This window comes from Pimephales promelas, chromosome 25 (genome assembly GCF_988280905.1).
Source record: "Pimephales promelas chromosome 25, fPimPro1.hap1.1, whole genome shotgun sequence".
NCBI classification, from domain to species: domain Eukaryota; kingdom Metazoa; phylum Chordata; class Actinopteri; order Cypriniformes; family Leuciscidae; genus Pimephales; species Pimephales promelas.
The window spans coordinates 26,454,081-26,473,281 of NC_142793.1; the positions used below are offsets into that span (position 1 = coordinate 26,454,081).

Below are 19,201 nucleotides of genomic sequence, written 5' to 3' on the forward strand. Positions count from 1 at the left end.
AAAGTATCAAGTTATACATTAGAATGTCCAATTAAAATGTTTCCGAAAAACTCTCTATGAACAGTGAACAAATAACGTTATTTATTAATTTCATATTACACAGGTAAAAAGAGAGTAGCCTACAGTTTATATCATAATAAACCCAATTAATGAAAACTAAGATAGAGAGAGAGAGAGAGAGAGAGAGAGAGAGAGAGAGAGAGAGACTGAGATAGAGAGAGAGATGGATCAGGTGTATTTTTTTATGTGTCAGCTGCTCGTGACAAACACACTTGTATCATTGACTGACAGGTGAATCAGCCAATCAGCGGCTCTCCTCGGCTCCTTCACGTGCCCGTCACCGCAACCTGTCCAATCAGGAGCTCCGCCGAGACGCGTCGGAGCGCGCGAGCCCGCGCTGTCAGTCAGTCAGTCAGTGCCGCGACGCGCTGCGGAACGGGCGCGAGAGCTGAAGGTGAACGGAGGAACGGCCGCTTCTGCAGGTGAGAACGCGTTTACTGACGGTTCCTGTGCGCGAGGAGATGCGGCGAGGGTGTGAGGAGGAGGATGCTGACACACACACACCCACACACACACACACACACGTACCGCAATGCAGACGCACGCGCCTGTCTCACAAACACCGATGTTTAGCTTTGATGTGTGTAATAATGAGAGTGTAGTAATGGGTGTGTGTTTGTGTGTGTAGTAATGAGTGTGAGTTGCGTTGATTCCTCCTGTCGCGCGCACGTCTCATCGCTCCAGATGATCGTTTATGAGATATGAAACATGCATGAGCATCAGACAGCGATCCCGATGTTTACATGCATCTCACCGTTCCTCCTGTCCGAACGCGCGTTATAGATTCAGATTTGATGTTGATGTTTGGCATATATGATGTGTGGACTTCTATAGGGCGTGTATGGAGACAGAAGCCTGTATATATGATCCTACACGTCATATATGACCCTACTGTACACGCATGTGTAGGTCATGTGTGACACTGACTGTATGTGTCCGGTTAATGGACATATTTATAAATGAAAATATTAAAAACAACCCCCAAACCATTCATAGATGTTCCTCATGAATTATTCAGGCGCATCAGCCAATGGCAGGACCCCAGCATGACCTTTAATATTTCTGTTTGTTGTGAAAAGTTGTTGTGTTTATTAAAATTACAATATGCAGTTTGGGTAGTAATATTGTTGATCTAAGATGAGAACTAACCCTGATCTGGACGACTCTGCTGGGTTATGTCATGTGTGTGTGTGTGTGTGTGTGTGTGTGTGTGTGTGTGTGTGTGTGTGTGTGTGTGTGTGTGTGTTACATTGTGTCACATGTTAGCAGTGATGATGTGCAACAAAACTGGGATTTGACAAAATGTAACGTTGTTGTTTTGATGAGAGTCTGTTTCTCAGATCATGAGGTGTGTGTGTGTGTGTGTGTGTGTTAGTGCTGGTTAACGGTTTAGAGTCGAGTCTCCTCATCTTGTTTCACAGCAGCGTTACAGAGATAACAGGAGATTACAGACACAGAGTGTTTACACTTTACAGCAGATCTAGAATACAGTTACTGTCCGGATAAAGTTAGTTTGGATTGAGTGTGTGAGGCGCTTGTTTAATGCGTGTGTGAGGCGTGTGCTTCATGCGAGGAGTGTTTCATGTGTGAGGCGTGTTAATGGCATGATCACTACAGCTCCATGTGTTCAGCTGTGTTATGGTCATACGGGTCACGTCTGCATTCAGATGTTTCTTCTTCTTCTCGTTGATGTGAATGTTGAGGAATTGAACTCCATTGAACAAATGAATGTAGAATGTGGTACTTTTGAATGTTCTCTAAACGTTCTGAAACAAGCTGTGTTAAAATTATACAGACAAAATTATATATTTTAGAAAAAAGGTCCTGAAATAATTTTTTGTGCTAACGTTTAGAAACGTTATTAAAGACCAGATAACTCTGAACGACATTCTTTTAACGTTACTGAAGAACGTTTGTTCGTGATTTTGAGAACCTTGAGAGAGAGTTCTGAGAACATCAGCCGTGTGTAACAGTGTTACTTATCAGTGTGTGAACTCTAAAGGTTCGTCCTCTCGGCCCTGAAACTGCTCTTCCCAGCATGCATCTGTGCAATAACTGTCCGGCGGGACACACACACAAAAAAACTCGCTCCGCACAACACGCACACAAACACACACACTCTCACACATACACACTCACTCCGCATGACACACACACTTACTCATGCAAACAATAAAGCCACTTGAGTTTGATTGACAGCGCTGGCATTTAATGAGCAGCAGGAGACAAACTGAAGCGATGCGCATTTACTGTCTCACACACACACACACACACACACACACACACACACACACACACACACACACACACACACACACACAATACTCTCCTTGAGGCACGTAACAGGACACAGACTCATAATGTAGAAACACTTAAACAGAGTTTAATCTGTGTGAGTGTGACAGTTTCATGTTCAACACACACACACACACACACACACAAACACACACACACACACACACACACACACACACACACACACACACACACACACAGCTCTTGCAGATTAGTCAGCGTTTTCCAGCGGCCAGATCGATTCTCACTAATGGAATGGAAGGATTAGACACACACACACACACACACACACACACACACACACACACACACACACCACTGGGGTTTAATTGAAAAGTCTGTGTGTGTGTGTGAGTTAGAGAGAGAGTGTGTGGTTACACAAAAAACAACACTGATTAGATCAAACTGTGTTTGTGTTTATTGTAGTGTGTGTGTGTGTGTGTGTGTGTGTGAGAGAGCTTTAGCCTGTCCTGAACTCGCGTCACAATGAGACAGTCTTCTACATGGTTGCTACGGTGTTGTGCGTAGTTGTTAGGTGTTCTCCATAGTTGCTAGGGTGTCGTGCATGGTTGCTAGGGTGTTGCGTGTGGTTGCTAGGTGTTGTGCACAGTTGTTTAGGTGTTGTGAATGGTTGGTAGGTTCTTGAAATGTGGTTGCTAGGGTCTCGTTCTTCCATCTACCTGATGCTCTCAAATCAGGAAGTGATGATATAGGTATAGGTCAGAGGTCGGGATGATGTCGCCAAAGGTCAGAGGTCATGGCATTGTGTGTATGTGATAGCTTTAGTTTGTGACCTGACTTGACTTATGTTTCACACACTTAGATAGAATAAACTGAAAGCATATTGGTGTGCTGTCCGGGGGGAGGGAGGGCTACGAGCCCGAACCCAGAGCACTCCCCCGTATTACTGGTTAGGAAGTAACCAGGCGAGTGTGAGGAGGCGGGAAAACTGTCGAGGAACATTGGTGAGTCTAACGAGTATATATATATACATAGGTCTCCAACTCAAGCTGAATGGATTGATTACTGGTTGATTACTGGTTGGAATGATGTGATGAACTGGTGGATTAGGATTTTCTCGTGGATCTTCAGGTTCTGCTGTCAGCACATGCTCTGATCTTCTGTGATATTGAAGGTATTTTTAGCGTGTGCCGCAGGCCTGAAGGGAGAGACTCATTTAGAAGTGGATTAGAACGGATCCGCTCGTCTGATGTGAATCAGACTCAGTTAATCAGAGATCATCATAAACAGCATCTGATACGTTACATTACGTTATGAAAGCGTTATTTCTGAACGTTCAAAACGTCCAGTTTATAAACCGTTTAAAAATGTGTTTTATTGGTTATAGGAGCGTTCAACTTTATCAATCTTCAAACGTTACTTTTGGATGTTCTCTGAACGTTGTAAAACTAGTATTAACATTTAGAAAATCTTAGATGGGACGTCCAACTGGTAAAGAGTGTTTCATGAATGACGTCTAAATAACGCTTTGAGAACATTGTGGAAGAGCAGATAACTGCTGGAGCCGTCCGAGAGCGTTCACTGTTAATGTGAGTGTGAGGATTTATATCTGAAGGAGTCTCGTGAGCTCGTGTGTGTGTGTGTGTGTGTGTGTGTGTGTCATATGAAGCTGCTGGTCTTGTTTTCTGCTCTTTGACCCGAGAGTCTCGTAACGATAGAGACGTAAAGATAAGCGTGTTCTCCGGCCGGATCGGCTGAAGTGTTTTCGGGTCGATGGCTTCCTCTGTGATGGAGAGTGTAAATGTATTGAAGTGGTCAAACCCATTACCGTAGAAGAGCACAAACACTAACACATTAACCTCCGTCTTCACGCTTCCACAGCCTGTGTTTACTGTGTTTACTGTGGTACTGTGGTACTGTGTTTACTGCGGTACTGTGTTTATTGCGGTACTGTGGTGTTACTGTGTTTACTGTGTTTACTGCGGTACTGTGTTTACTACGGTACTGTGTTTATTGCGGTACTGTGTTTATTGTGGTACTGTGTTTACTGCGGTACTGTGGTGTTACTGTGTTTACTGTGTTTACTGTGTTTACTGCGGTACTGTGTTTATTGCGGTACTGTGGTGTTACTGTGTTTACTGTGTTTACTGCGGTACTGTGTTTACTACGGTACTGTGTTTATTGCGGTACTGTGTTTATTGTGGTACTGTGTTTATTGCGGTACTGTGGTGTTACTGTGTTTACTGTGTTTACTGCGGTACTGTGTTTACTACGGTACTGTGTTTATTGCGGTACTGTGTTTATTGTGGTACTGTGTTTACTGCGGTACTGTGTTTACTGCGGTACTGTGTTTACTGTGTTTACTGCGGTACTGTGTTTACTGCGGTACTGTGTTTACTGTGTTTACTGCGGTACTGTGTTTACTGCGGTACTGTGTTTACTGTGTTTACTGCGGTACTGTGTTTATTGCGGTACTGTGTTTATTGTGGTACTGTGTTTACTGCGGTACTGTGTTTACTGCGGTACTGTGTTTACTGTGTTTACTGCGGTACTGTGTTTACTGCGGTACTGTGTTTACTGTGTTTACTACGGTACTGTGTTTACTACGGTACTGTGTTTATTGCGGTACTGTGTTTATTGTGGTACTGTGTTTACTGCGGTACTGTGTTTACTGCGGTACTGTGTTTATTGTGGTACTGTGTTTACTGCGGTACTGTGTTTATTGTGGTACTGTGTTTACTGCGGTACTGTGTTTACTGCGGTACTGTGTTTACTGCGGTACTGTGTTTACTGCGGTACTGTGTTTACTGCGGTACTGTGTTTACTGCGGTACTGTGTTTACTGCTGTGTTTACTGCGGTACTGTGTTTACTGCGGTACTGTGTTTACTGTGTTTACTGTGTTTACTGCGGTACTGTGTTTACTGCGGTACTGTGTTTATTGCGGTACTGTGTTTATTGTGGTACTGTGGTGTTACTGTGTTTATTGCGGTACTGTGTTTACCGTGTTCATGTTCGTGTGATGCTCATTGGTTCTTGTGGATAGTGTAGTTGTGTAGATGGAGGAGAGTCAGATCCATTGAGATATTAGTGCTGAAGATGAACGAGAGTCTAACGGGTTTGGGACGACATGAGGGCGAGTTAATAGGACAGAATTTACATGTTTTATTATAACGGTTTAACGTAATGTTCTGTAAAGCTGTTTTGAAACAGTGGAGTTGGTTTGACTGGGTTTGTGATGGTTGAACTCTTAATGAACCCTTTAAATGAAATCCAGGAAAACACAGATAGTGTGTTGGTGTTTGTGCACGTGAGAGCACGATTATTAGCTGATTATTATGATGATTAATGAGCTGGAATCAAGCAGAAGAATTAACAGCTGTTAACTAACGTGAAATCTGAAGCGGTTAATGACACGTGTGTTATTGGGAACTTTAATCTGTTCATTAGAGAAATCCTTCCTGTTGCCCTGTGTGTGTGTGTGTGTGTGTGTGTGTGTGTGTGTGTGTGTGTGTGTGTGTGTGTGTGTGTGTGTGTAAGAACGACTCCTGAGCAGATCCAGAACAGCACCGAGACCCGCAGCTTCACGAATACTAATGACTTCACATCAATGTGCTCGTCACAAGCGTCCGACACAGCCAAGAACACACACACACACACACACACCATTCACCAATGTTATTTATTCCTGTGATCAAAGCTGAATTCAGTATCACATGATCTGTTGTGGAAAATATCAAGTTTAATAACGGTGAGACTGAAATAAAGCGTCTGTCTTTAAAAGCTTTTATTCTTGCAAGGACAGTCAGACGAGACACTGAGAACACGAATCTGTGCCAGACGAGTGTGAAGCGCAACACACACGTGTATCTTCGTCACCTTCATGTCATGTGCGACAAACACTTCATGTTTACGGTATCTTAGAGTTCATACAGTAGAACTGGTATTAGACCGCTATGATCATAATCTGGCTATGACTGATCTCCATCCAGCGTGTGTGTGTGTGTGTGTGTGTGTGTGTCTCTTCATGCTAATATTGCTAAGTAAAAACCACACTCAGTTTGTCTGTAGAGAAATGAAGTTTAACAGTAACGTGTAAAGCTTCTTCTGTTTATTAGTTCAAACTGTGGACTGAAGGATTGTTAGAAAGACTGAGGCTTCATCATTGGTGATGTTGTGTTTGCTGTATCTGTGCTGAATGTGTTCAGGATCATGATGATGATGATGATGATGATGTCTCTTATTTCCAGCTTTTTCCTCTGGATTCTGTGTTTATTCCCTCGGGAATCTCGAACAGACGCTAATCTATAGATTAATGAATCTCTGAGCAGATTAAGAGGAACAGCACAGAACAAACACCCACAATGCATCAGTCAGACGCTCATGGCAGAAGCTCGTTTCTGTTGGGATTGTTGACAGTGTTCCCGTTGCTCTGATGTGTGTGTGTGTGTGTGTGTGTGTGTGTGTGTACTAGTGAAGATCTCATCCTCGCTTCTGTTCTCCTGAAACACCTGAGGAAACTCACATGTTTATTGCAATACTAATTAAAGCGGCATTATTGTGCATTAAATAGCCTTTCACGAAGTCTTGAGTTTGTTTTAGGGTGTATAAGCTTTCATTCTTGATTGTTCAAATTTTTCACTTATTTTGCATTATTACACCTCGTCTGTCCTCTCGAGATGTTCTGGTGTGTCTCATTAGGTTTAGAAGAGACGTTTGTATTTGCTCATTTGAACACACAGTTGAGCAGAGAGAGTGTGTTGAGACAGAAGCCTGAGCCGTACAGTAAGTGTGAGCCGTTTGTGTCCACACACACACACACACACACACACACACACACACACACACTGATGTCCTTTAGCAAGGCCCAATATGAGCTCTGTGTGTGAAACCAGGCCATTGAGACTCCATTTAAACTCTGATGTTTGATTGTTCACATTCATGAAGTCTGGCTGGGTCAATGGCTCTTTCTGTCGTACAGTAGCGCATCTGTGTGTGTGTGTGTGTGTGTGTGTGTGTGTGTGTGTGTGTGTGTGTGTGTGTGTGTGTGTGTGTGTGTCAGACGGCAGTGACAGTCACGGTGCCCTGAAGAATGACTTATTGTTGAGATGATGCTTAATTCCTCAAGGACACACACTTCTCCACGTCTGACTCTCTACGACCAGCAGCTGAAGACGCACCACATGCGTGTGTGTTTAAACCTTTATATAAAGTTGCTTATATATGTCCAACATTGACATGTACATTCAGGAATATTCTACACTATATAGCAAATCTCAACTGCCTGGTTCGATTCAGAAGTTTACAAAATATTTACAATATTGTGATATCACCATAATCTATACGAGACAGGAATAATCCTGAAACCTGTTTTTTCTGTGTAGTCCTAAAAAAAAGCAAGATTTCAATCTATATAAAAATGCCAGAGTGAATTTAAGTTGTGTATCAAGAGCTTCAATGTGTTTTTTAAAGGTAAAACCTTTAAGTGTTTATAAGCATCATCAAGTGTTAATCGCAAGAGCTGGACTTTAGTGTGTATACTGTAGGTTCAAATATCATCGCTTTTGTCTATTTTGCATTTAAAAGTAGTTTCAAATCAAACAGGGCAGATTGTAATGAGGCAAAGTCTAAATGAACATTTGCACATGCGGTGCACAAGAAGACATGATTGCACCATCGGCATACAAATAAAGATACTGCAAACACTGTTTATATAGATGGACCCAATACTGAACCTTGTGGGACACCGTCTTTTGGGTCAGATGTTACATTCCCACGCCTGACAGTGAGTTCAGAGACATCGCTGTGAAACCAGTACAGTTTATTTCTATAGAGCTTCCAGTACAAATAGAGTTAGTCTGTAATAGTACACATATGATCAAGAATAGGTGCAGTTTATTCATGTGTAGGGGTAGTTACGGGGATGGGAGTGTTTGTTCATGACCTTTGCCCTGTGTGTGTGTGCTGATGAAATGTGAGAGCTCATGATTGTCAGGTCGGTGTGTGTTGGCCGTGATCTACAGTAAGGCCGTGTTGGAGCTCTGTCCGAGAGCCCGTCAGTGACTCGGAGAACACGCAGGAATATCGATATATTGATCTGAAGTCAAACACCGGCATCTCTTTATGAGGATTTCTGTTTTCTGATATAAGTGGCTCTATAAAATGAAAATCCCCCAGGATTCCCTGCTGATGTTGAGTCTTCGCTGTGTTTAATGTCCTGAGGCTGGTTTGGTGTGTGTGATGTGAGATGTGTCAATGTTGACCCGGAGTGATCCTGGATGATTCGGCGATGTTTCGTCTGTGGTGTTCGTTCAGAGCGACGATGAAAGCCGTGACCCAGATCTGCTGCTCTCTGAAAGACGCTGAACACAATACAGCAAAACGCCTGGAACGCACGGCTAATGGGTCAGAGTGAGCGGAACTGGGACACGCTGTTACTCATGCCTTCCTTGGGGATCGAACCCGCGACCTTAATTCAGTTCAGCTCAAAGAACCACATAAAAAACAGACACATTTCAGGAGAGCGTTTCTCGCACAGCGTTTAACAGACGGGTTTGGACCCGCTGGTGAGAGATATTGACAGGAGACACGATTCTCCGCTCTCGGGTCTGGGGAGTGTATCTGACATGTTCCTGATAGTAAAGAGCTTTAAGAACAGTAGGAGAATCTCACACACACGTCTGGACCCTACAGGCGGATATATGAATAGCGGCGTAACAGAGTCAGACTTGATCCTCCTAGCCGCCGCGTTCTGCAGATCATGAAATCCACGAGGAGGATCCAGATCCAGCTCCTCCCACCTTACCTACACCTAAACCTACCCAACTCCGCCCCCTAATCCCTAACCCCACCCCTTGGATCTTGATCCGCCTCCTCCCCGTGGATCTCCTGTTCTGCATTGAGGGCTTTCTGTACGCGGCATCAACACCGTAACAACAGAGTTACAATAGTCCACCGACCAACGCTGTAATCGCTTCCTCAAGATCGGGAACTGATAAAACTGGTTCTGTCTTTCTGCTCAACTGAACGTATTAGACTATCCATGAGCAGATTAGTGTGTGATTTCAGAGATGGGCCAGGACGAAATTCATTTCCAGCGTTGATGTCTTGTAGACTTGCTAATAAAGCATCACTCGAGTTTGTGTGAGTGTCTCAGTGGCACATAAATCTGAGTGTATCCGCATGGGAAGATGTCGAGTCAGAGGACCGACCCTTGCAGGATCTTGATCTCAGCTTTAGATATGGTGGGCCGTGAGATTTAATTAAGCGTTTAGAAACTGAAGGGCAATGTCCTGAAATGGGTTAAAGCCGACAGGACGATGCCCTTCAGACTAAAGCAGTTTTCTAAACGCTTAATTAAATCTCTTGGTCCACCATATCTAAGCTGAGATCTACATAACCTTTTCTCCATTATCCAATGACAGAAAGATGTCGTTTAACCCCTTGACCAACACTGGCCCGGTTACTATAAGACTATAACCCTGACTGAAGAGGATCAGTGATGTGATGATGTGGATGAAGATGTCACGTCCAGCGCTGACGGTCTGTAGTCTCGAGTGTGTGTGTGTGTGTGTGTGCGCTGCTGTGACCGGTAATAATTCCTGACCTCATGTATTGGTGTGTTTCCCTCAGCTAAGCGTTTCTCATTGATCTGCTGTTCCTGTTCAGTGCTGTTATTATAATTCGGCTGTTTCTCCGCTGGAGTTTGAACACAAAGCCCCGAACGCTGAATCAACACACACACAACCTTGAGCTTCAGATGAAGGTCGGTCTGGTGTGGTGACGTCTGCAGAAGAGCGTACGCTGATATTCAGCACTGCGGGGATCAAGCTCACGTTCATCCAAAGACGTTTATTAGTCTTATTCTTTTCAACTTTCTATTCATCAGAGAATATTATATGACGGTTTCCACAGGAATCTGAAGCAGCACAACTGTTTTCACACTGATAATAATCATAAATGAGCATCAGATCCTCATATTGCAGTGATTTCTGGAGGAATGATGATAAATTCAGCTTTACTGTACAGTATAATAACAAACAATAATTATTGGTTCAAATAAAGTATAATCATATGGGGTTTATTGAACGACGCCGTTAAAATACACCAATATTTCAGCATTTTATAATATTTTGATCAAATAAATGCATCCTTGGAGAACAGATGGATTTTATTTTCCATACAAATTATGTTTTATTAACAAAGTTCAGGAAGAGCACATTCAGATGATCTTTTCAGTGTGATTGGAGGATAGAGAGAGAGAGAGAGACTGATCTTCGCCTCGCCAGGCTTTCCCGCAGTCTTCCCCCGTTCCCCGGACACATAATTATTATAATTATAATCTAATTATTCATGTGAGGTTCAGGGTTCCGAATGTTCTTCAAAATATCATCAGATAAAGAAAGTTTTGCAGGTTTAAGTGACCCGAGCGCAAGTTAATGATGATGGAATGATTGGTCTGTGTTTTATGAGACGGATCTGGTGTGTGTGTGTTTGCACAGATCTCCATCCGCCTCTAATGGTGTGTGTGTGTGTGTGTGTGTGTGTGTGTGTTCAGTGCACCACTAATGGAAACATCAGGGACTCAGGAAGCAGGAACGTTCTGCTGGGATAATGTGGAGAGATGTGAGCCAGTGATGGATGTGTGTTTGTGCATAAACAATCCCAGTATGATGTCATTTACTGATATTACGTTACATCGACAACTAAACACAATGTGCCGTTCTCTGTAGAGACCACCGTATATCTCAGCGGGAGCTTGATCCGAGACACTGAGAGCCAATCGGCTGATGTTATGGAGATCTCATCAGAAACATCGCTCATGGCCTGTCTGAAGGTCTCGTGTGTGACTGTCTCTGATCTTCTCGCTCATAATTTCCCTTTCGTTCCGTTCATGTGCAAATCCGCAGTGAAAGCAGCTTGTGTGTGTCATTGTGAGGAGATTTGAATATTAAACAGCTGATTATCATGATCATGTGACCGTCTTCTGCAGAAATATACCATAATACATGTTGTTATTTTCTCCACACTGGTTTGTTTGAGCTAATGACCAGTCTGGTTAAGGCTATAGTGTAGATCACTGGTTTTTAAACTCAAACTAAAAATCTATTTGGAAAAAAAAACACTACAAAATGAAGTCTAAATGGGGTTATCAAAAAAGAAAAGAGGGAAGAGAGGGTAAGAGACTTGCAGGAGGAGTAACTTCTGTGAGCCAATCAGAGAGCAAGTAATGTTGAGCAATGTTACTGAGATCATCATAAACATCTGCAGCCTCTGTGTGTGTGTGTGTGTGTGTGTGTGTGTGTGTGTGTGTGTACGTTACCAGTTTAATTGAGTCTAAAGTGTGTTTCTGTATAATATAGAGCTGTCTTTTCAGTGCTGGTTGATATGTGAGAGTCTGAGACGATGAGGATCAGGAATCTGGCGCTGCTCGTCTCATTATCTGTGTTTCGCTCCTCAGGGAATCCCAGCAGCTCCTGATGTCTGAAGATCTGATTTAAGCCATGATCCCTGGAGCCATGAGCCGCACGGCCCTCATCCTGCTGATCGCCACCTCGCTCCGCTCTCGCTGTGAGTATACACTACTATCACCTTACTCTCAATACTATAACCTTACTCTCAATACTATAACCTTACTCTCACTGTGAGTATACAGATCAGTATAGATGCTGAATCAGTTGTGTGTCCTGTAGTACTGCAGACAGTCAGTGATCAGAGGACATCAGCGCTCCGATCAGCCGCTATCACACACACACATCAGCGCTCCGATCAGCCGCTATCTCACACACACATCAGCGGTCGCTGCTTTCTAAAGAGACGCAGCTTAAAATAGACTCGTGCTAATCAGACTCTGGGCTCTATCTTGCACCCGGCGCAAATGACTTTATACACAAACGCATGTCTCCTTCCTATTTTGCACGCGTGAAAAGCAGGATTTTCCCTCCACAGACGTACGTCGGTAAACTAGGGAATGAACTTGCGCTCACTGGGCGGATCGGAGCAAAAAGGAGGCGTGTTTCGACGCAAACAATCCCTGGTGTTATTTTACACTTCCAGTAAACAACTCCGCCTCTGACCAGAAAACACCCGGTCTAAAGTCAGAAAACACCTGGTCTAAAGTCAGTGGTGGGTTGCGCGTTGTTCACTGATTCTCTCATCAACACAGATGCAGCAATTTTTATTTTTGCAAATCATACATTATAACAAGGAAAAATATTGGTTTATTTCACGTTACGCCCAAACCACACCCATGAATAATGAAGCTACTCCAGACCAACCCCTTTTAGACATGCGCTGGGCACTAGAGTCATTTATCCCGCCGGGAAAATAGCAACAGCGCCGAGACCCGCCCACAAAGGTACTTGCGGCATGCGCTTTGACGTTTCAGATGGTTAAAATAGGGCCCTTAATGCTCAATTATTCCGTCTTCCAAAGAGAATGAAAACAAGATAATGGAGATAAAATGATTATTGTGCTGGAATTTTTATTTGACCTTTTATTTTAATTAGTTTTTCTGTTCAATTATGTCTAATAATTCAGTGAAATCCCCCGTTGAACAGTTTTATGAAGTTCAATAAATGCATGTTTCTAAAAGTCAGTGAACGATCTTGACCTCGAACACATGAATGATTATGAGCTATAATCCAGGATAATCTGGACACTTCAGTCACTCTTAAAGATATATGGTTGTCATTCCTCATGTATTTTACTCTAGAAATGCGTCTCATAGGTAGAATTAAAGAGATGCACTTAATTCCGGGATGTTTTTGAGTCTGATTGGTTTAAAGAAAATAAAGTAAAGATTGCATGTTTCTGTTTGCTGTTTCAGTTTGTTCGGTGTGTGCCGATTTCCCAGGAGTCTTTGGAGGTGAGTTCAATCATCCGTCTTAAAGAACGGTTTATTTCCATTGATTTATTGAGCTTTATTTCACTTGACATCATCCAAAAATATAATATCCATCACATTACTTATTATGTTTCGACAAACTGCTAGTTGCCGGAAACCTATAGTGCGCTGGTGATGAGACGCTGTGAGACGACAGGACGTCGGGAACAGAATCTGCTCAGATTCGGAAGATCTCACAGACGTCTAATGAAGAAGCAGGGCATTATGGGGGAGCAGGAGATTAAACAGATGACAGTGCGTCTCCTCGGCTTTCTGACCGCCTGCACCCGTTCACCATCAGGGCCTCGGGAGCCCGCGAGCTCTCCAGACGTTTAGAGATCCTGGAGAGACTTTGATCCGTGTGTGTTTCATCCGCGAGACTGCGTGCGGCTTACAGAACACACACACACACACACACACACACACACACACACACACACACACAGAGCTGCGGCACGCCAATCAAACCGCTCTAATGCTTTAATATCCCTGATATCGTAGGATAGGTAATATTTTGAATACGTTTTATTTGCATAAGTTGTTTTCGTGTATATATATATATATGTGTGTGTGTGTATGTATATATAAATACTTGTTTTAATTGTTTAGTATATTACAATGATGAATCTGGCCTCATTAACACATTGGTGTTTGTTTGGTCACATGCACGGTTGTTTTAGATGCTTCTGTATGCTAACCAATGCTGTACGCGCGTTTAGATCAGTCAACGACCCGTCTGACGTCTGGACGAGTTAATAACATCAAATCAGCAGCGCACTGAAGATTACACTCCCCGCTCGTGAATAATTCATGTCTGATTAGCGAGACACCAGCAGATTCCTGAAACTAGCATCAGAGTTCGCTCCATCTGTCCGGATCGGCTCACTGAAGCAGTTTCAGAACGTTCGTCGTGTTTCTATCGTCTCCAATGTTCTGCCATCAACATCCTAAAGGGACTTAAATCAGGCAATTAACGTCGAGCACTCAATTATGCACATGACGAATGAGAGAGCAACAGTCGCTTCCGGAAGTGACTCGTCGTGTCTCAGATATCCCAGCATGCACTATTCCTCATTAATAGCAGTGGCGTCAGACTCGTTGTATCTCGGATATCCCAGCATGCACTAATGGAACAGGAAATGACTGACCGGCCGCTGTCACGGGTTCAGGATGGACTCTCTTTAATGCACATTATCATGCTCTTATTATGCATAATTTATCAGTGCACGTTAAGAGAGTCATCTTCATAATGTTTTACTTTCTTCTTTTCTTCTGATGTTACCGTAAGAAAATAATATGAACTAATAATATCAATCAACTCTTCCTGATCCTGTCAATTTGACTCAGACATACAATATGACTCATGTTTATAATGTTTAATTATGTCCTTTTTTAAATCACCCGTTCATGTGTTGTGAAAATGATTAAACATGCTTAGTTTTTTCAGAGGACGACTTCTTCATCATCACCATCATCACGATGTTGGTCTTCATACACAATTCCATAATAATTATACATAATTAATTTCATATATTAACTGGAAAAGGTGTATACTGAATCCTAACTTAGATTACCAAAATCTACACAAAAACAAAACAATTACTTCAGACTCATTTTCAGTTATGTACAAACGTCTTGAGAGATACACCTTTCGTAAAGTATTTATATTTTATTTCATATTTTTTATAATATGTTTTTTTAAAATGTGTGTTATATGTGTTGAAACACGATTAATCGATATGACAGCACTATTTGTGGTATGTTACTCTGAGCGCTGTCCATCATCTTTGAGTGTGACGGTGTGTGTCGGTGTGTGTCCTGCTGTCCCAGACGAGTCGTCAGGATTCGGGCCGGTGTTTGAGGAACAGCCCGTCGACACCATTTACCCGGAAGAGTCTCCGGAGGACAAGATCAGCATGAGCTGCAGGACACGAGCCAACCCTCCCGCCACTTACAGGTCTCACCCCTAACCCTAACCCTTTTTATTGGGATCAATGATCATTTCACATGAATTAAATGCTAATTATTAAAGGAGTAGTTCACTTTTAAAAAAACTTTTGCTGATAATTTACTCTCCCCCGTGTCATCCAAGATGTCCATGTCTTTCTTTCTTCAGTCGAAAAGAAATGAAGGTTTTTGATGAAAACATTCCAGGATTTTCTCCATATAATGGACTTCAATGGGAACCAAACGGTTCAAGGTCCAAATGAGAGTTTCAGTGCAAACTGTTCAAAGGGCTTTAAACGACACCAGTCGATGAATAAGGGTCTTATCAAGCGAAACGATCGCTCATTTAATAAATAAATAACAAAGTTTAAGTTTTATAAGCACAAATGCTCGCCTTGCTCTGTTCTGTGATGCGCGTTCGTGACTCTCCAGTTCAAACTCGTTCATCAAAATGAACAAATCTTTTTCCGAGTCAATTCGTTTGTTTTGTTCGTTGAATAAACCAAATGACTCGGAAAAAAAATGAACAAGTTTGAACAGGAGAGTCACAAACGCGCATCACAGAACAGAGCAAGATGAGCATTTGAGCTCATAAAACATAATCTTCTGAATCGTTTAAAGACAGAATCGTTTAAAGCCCTTTGAAGCTGCACTGAAACCATCATTTGGACTTTGAACCGTTTGGTTCCCATTGAAGTCCATTATATGGAGAAAATCCTGAAATGTTTTCATCAAAAACCTTCATTTCTTTTCGACTGAAGAAAGAAAGACACGGACATCTTGGATGACACGGGGGTGAGTAAATTACCAGCAAAAGTTTTTTTCAAAAGTGAACTAATCCTTTAATGTTGAAAACAATTTTCCATGTTTGATATTGTAAAATCATTTGCTGCTTTGATTCCTTCATGATGTGACTCCTGATGCGTCAGTTGTGTGTTTCTGATTGTGTGTTTGTTCTCAGGTGGAGACTAAACAACACTGATATCATCATTGAAGATCACTACAGCCTGATGGACGGAAACCTGGTCATCAGTTTCCCGGACAAGAGCAAGCATGCTGGGAACTATACGTGTGTGTCCAGCAATGAGTTCGGGACGGTGGTCAGCCAGAGGGCGTCGGTTCAGTTCGGCTGTGAGTCTCTTACACAACAGCTCTAATAGAGTGCTTGACTCACACACACACACACACTCACACTCACACACACACACACACACACAGAGCTGTTATTGTTCAGCGCTTGACAGATATTAATTTCCGCTGTCAGACTTCAGAGTCTCTCGTTCTGCTGAATTATGACTCTAGAGTGTGTTGTGTGCAGTTTTCCTGCTGCAGTGTGTGTGTGTGTGTGTGTGTGTGTGTGTGTGAAAGTGATGTGTGGAGTTAATTAAACTCTGTTGTGTGGTTTCAGACTTGGACATGTTCTCCACGGACGAGAGGGAGGCGGTCTCTGTGAGGGAGGGGCAGGGGGCGGTGCTTCTGTGTGACCCGCCCCCACACTTCCCAGGTTACTATAGCAACCTTTTTCTCTCTCTTTTTAATTTGTTTTTACTTTATTAAATGATTTCAAAGAACAAACAGGCATTAGTATATTGTTGTTGTGACACCTGAACAACCAATCACAAGACATTCCGTTATCTTAATCAGTTTGCATATCTTTAGAATGCGTTTGACGGACATGTGTGATGTCACTTCCTGTGTCTGCAGAGGACCTGTCATTCCGCTGGATTCTGAACGAGTTTCCGGACTTCATCCCTCAGGACAAGCGTCGGTTCGTGTCTCAGTCCACCGGGAACCTCTACATCTCCACGGTGCGAGCGTCGGACAGCGGGAACTACTCCTGTTTCGTCTCCAGCCCGTCCATCGCCAAGAGCGTCTTCAGCAAGTTCATCCCACTGGTGCCCATCGCCGAGCGTGAGTCTCCCAGTTCATGCTGGAAACACGAGCGCTTGCAGAGATATCACTGCCTTCACTCATGCTATCTTTACGTTCAGAGGATGTTCGATGCTCCGAGGCAGAAACCACTCGATCGTGTGGAAACTGACAGAAGATCTGAAAGATAACACACACCGTCTGTGGTTTCTTATTTCTGATCATGCTCAAATAATCTGCTTAAAAAATCATATCTGTCGTAATATGTGTTTGTTCTGATCACTCGATAGTGGATGTTCTTCTGTGTGAAAAATGAGTCCTTTCTGCTGTTGAGTTTCAATGATGTTTTGAACTGGAGAGGAAATTTGAGCTCTGAACGTTACAGAATCTCTCAGTACAATCAATACAGTATATATATATATATTTATTTAAGACATATACTGTATTTCATGTCAATTCTATTTTGCTTCTATATCATATGACTAGTGGGAAAAAACATCCAAAACACATTTAAGTGTCTATTTTCAATCTATTTGCGTCTGTAATATCTTTAACGGTTGTTTCCTCCACTTCAGCAGCGCTTACATACTTCAACATTTACACTTTTATTCATATCTATATTCTGAAGGGGTTTACTGAGGGGTTTGTTCATATATCATTTACCTTGATTTATATAACATTTTATTCTTAAAAACTTGGTAAAAAAAATTTTTTTCCATCTGTTGACAGTATTTTTTCATTTATTAAGTGATAAAGAGAGAAATCCAAAATCTCCTCTATTAAACTTTTAACTCTAATGTGTCACCAAAATCAAACAGGACTTTTGAACCGGGCTTTATCCAGTGTTCAGGTATAGTTTCTGGAAATGCATGCAGATTAGTACATAATTAAAAACCACCTCATTTGCCTATTTAAACATAACATTTGAGGAAATTTGCAATAAAAGACTGTTCATTTCTGAATGTAATAAATCAGCTGGTGTTCGTCTGTAAGTTCTTGATAGACGTCCGTGACTGTCACTGTACTGTATAAGAGTCTGGTGTCTGCTCTCCATCAGGTACTCTGAGGAAATATCCCGCTGACATCAAAGTCAAATCTCCAGACATCTTCGCGCTGGCGGGGCAGAACGTCACGCTCGAGTGCTTCGCGCTGGGAAAGTAAGAAAATAAGCCAACCGCATGATTTCTGCTGTTTGCACAAGCACCGCTTCGATCATTTCTCTCAAACGCTTCATTATTCAGCACAATTTTCTGCAAATATTTCAGTTTTTAATCATTTTCCATTCAATCATGCATTTATTGAACTGCATCTTTTCCGCATTAGAACTGCCCTTTATAAACTTCTTAAAGTTCAGATGAAGGAAATCTCCCGTCGAGCGACACTAATGTTATGTTGAATACTAAACATCCTATCAGTGACATCACTGTAATATTTGCATACTGAATCCACAGCGTTCTGGGAAGGTTCTCTCAATGTTACAAACAAACGTTCTTCTAGGAACATTCCATCGTTCAAATTGATCTGACTTTAACATTTAGATGTCATTCAAACGTTTTGTTTAAATGTAACTGCTTGTTTCAGAACATTCCAAGAACATTCGAATGTAACGTTCCCATAATGGCTGAAGAATGAGGAAATGCAGTTTTCCTTTCATGTTCACACAACCAAGAAGAAACATTTATAAAACCTTTAGAAAACTGGATGTTTTTAACGTTCAGAGAGTTACGATCAAACGTTTTCTTCATCTATAGCTGAATGCTGATAGGTCTTTTACTGAGTGCTAGCAATCATGTGGTTATCCACTTAGCACAGCTGATTGGTTGCTTTTGCTTCAGCGGCCAATGAGCTCGCTGCTCAAACATTCAAATTCATGTCATTGTTTGCTGTAACGTCTGCAGCACACTTTCAGAAAGCCTCCCCTTCCCCAGCTCATTCTCTAACGGCTCAGTGTGTGTGTGTGTGTGTGTGTGTGTGTGTGTTCAGCCCCATCCCTCAGATCCGCTGGAGGAAGGTGGATGGCGAGCTGCCGGCCCGTCGTCATGACGTCAGTATGGCGGGAACACTCCTCCATCTCTACGATATGCAGTATGAGGACGAGGGTCTATACGAGTGCGAGGCCGACAACTCCAAAGGCAAAGACTGGCACAGGACGCACCTGCACGTGGAGGGTGAGTCACATGACCCCT

The 19,201-nt window shown here is 42.5% G+C and overlaps 1 protein-coding gene across 2 annotated transcripts in view; it reads left to right on the forward strand.

Moving 5' to 3' along the window:
* Positions 1 to 344: 344 nt before the first annotated feature.
* Positions 345 to 19,201, forward strand: part of cntn1a (contactin 1a) — a 30,412-nt gene continuing 11,555 nt past the window's right edge. For both annotated transcript variants that reach the window (XM_039664179.2, XM_089127631.1), the window contains exons 1-9: positions 345 to 482; positions 11,775 to 11,884; positions 13,143 to 13,181; positions 15,030 to 15,156; positions 16,108 to 16,277; positions 16,555 to 16,650; positions 16,851 to 17,057; positions 18,073 to 18,172; positions 18,999 to 19,183. In XM_039664179.2, the coding sequence (XP_039520113.2) occupies positions 11,818 to 11,884; positions 13,143 to 13,181; positions 15,030 to 15,156; positions 16,108 to 16,277; positions 16,555 to 16,650; positions 16,851 to 17,057; positions 18,073 to 18,172; positions 18,999 to 19,183 (991 nt within the window). In that variant the 5' untranslated portion in view covers positions 345 to 482; positions 11,775 to 11,817. The remainder of the gene's footprint in view (positions 483 to 11,774; positions 11,885 to 13,142; positions 13,182 to 15,029; positions 15,157 to 16,107; positions 16,278 to 16,554; positions 16,651 to 16,850; positions 17,058 to 18,072; positions 18,173 to 18,998; positions 19,184 to 19,201) is intronic.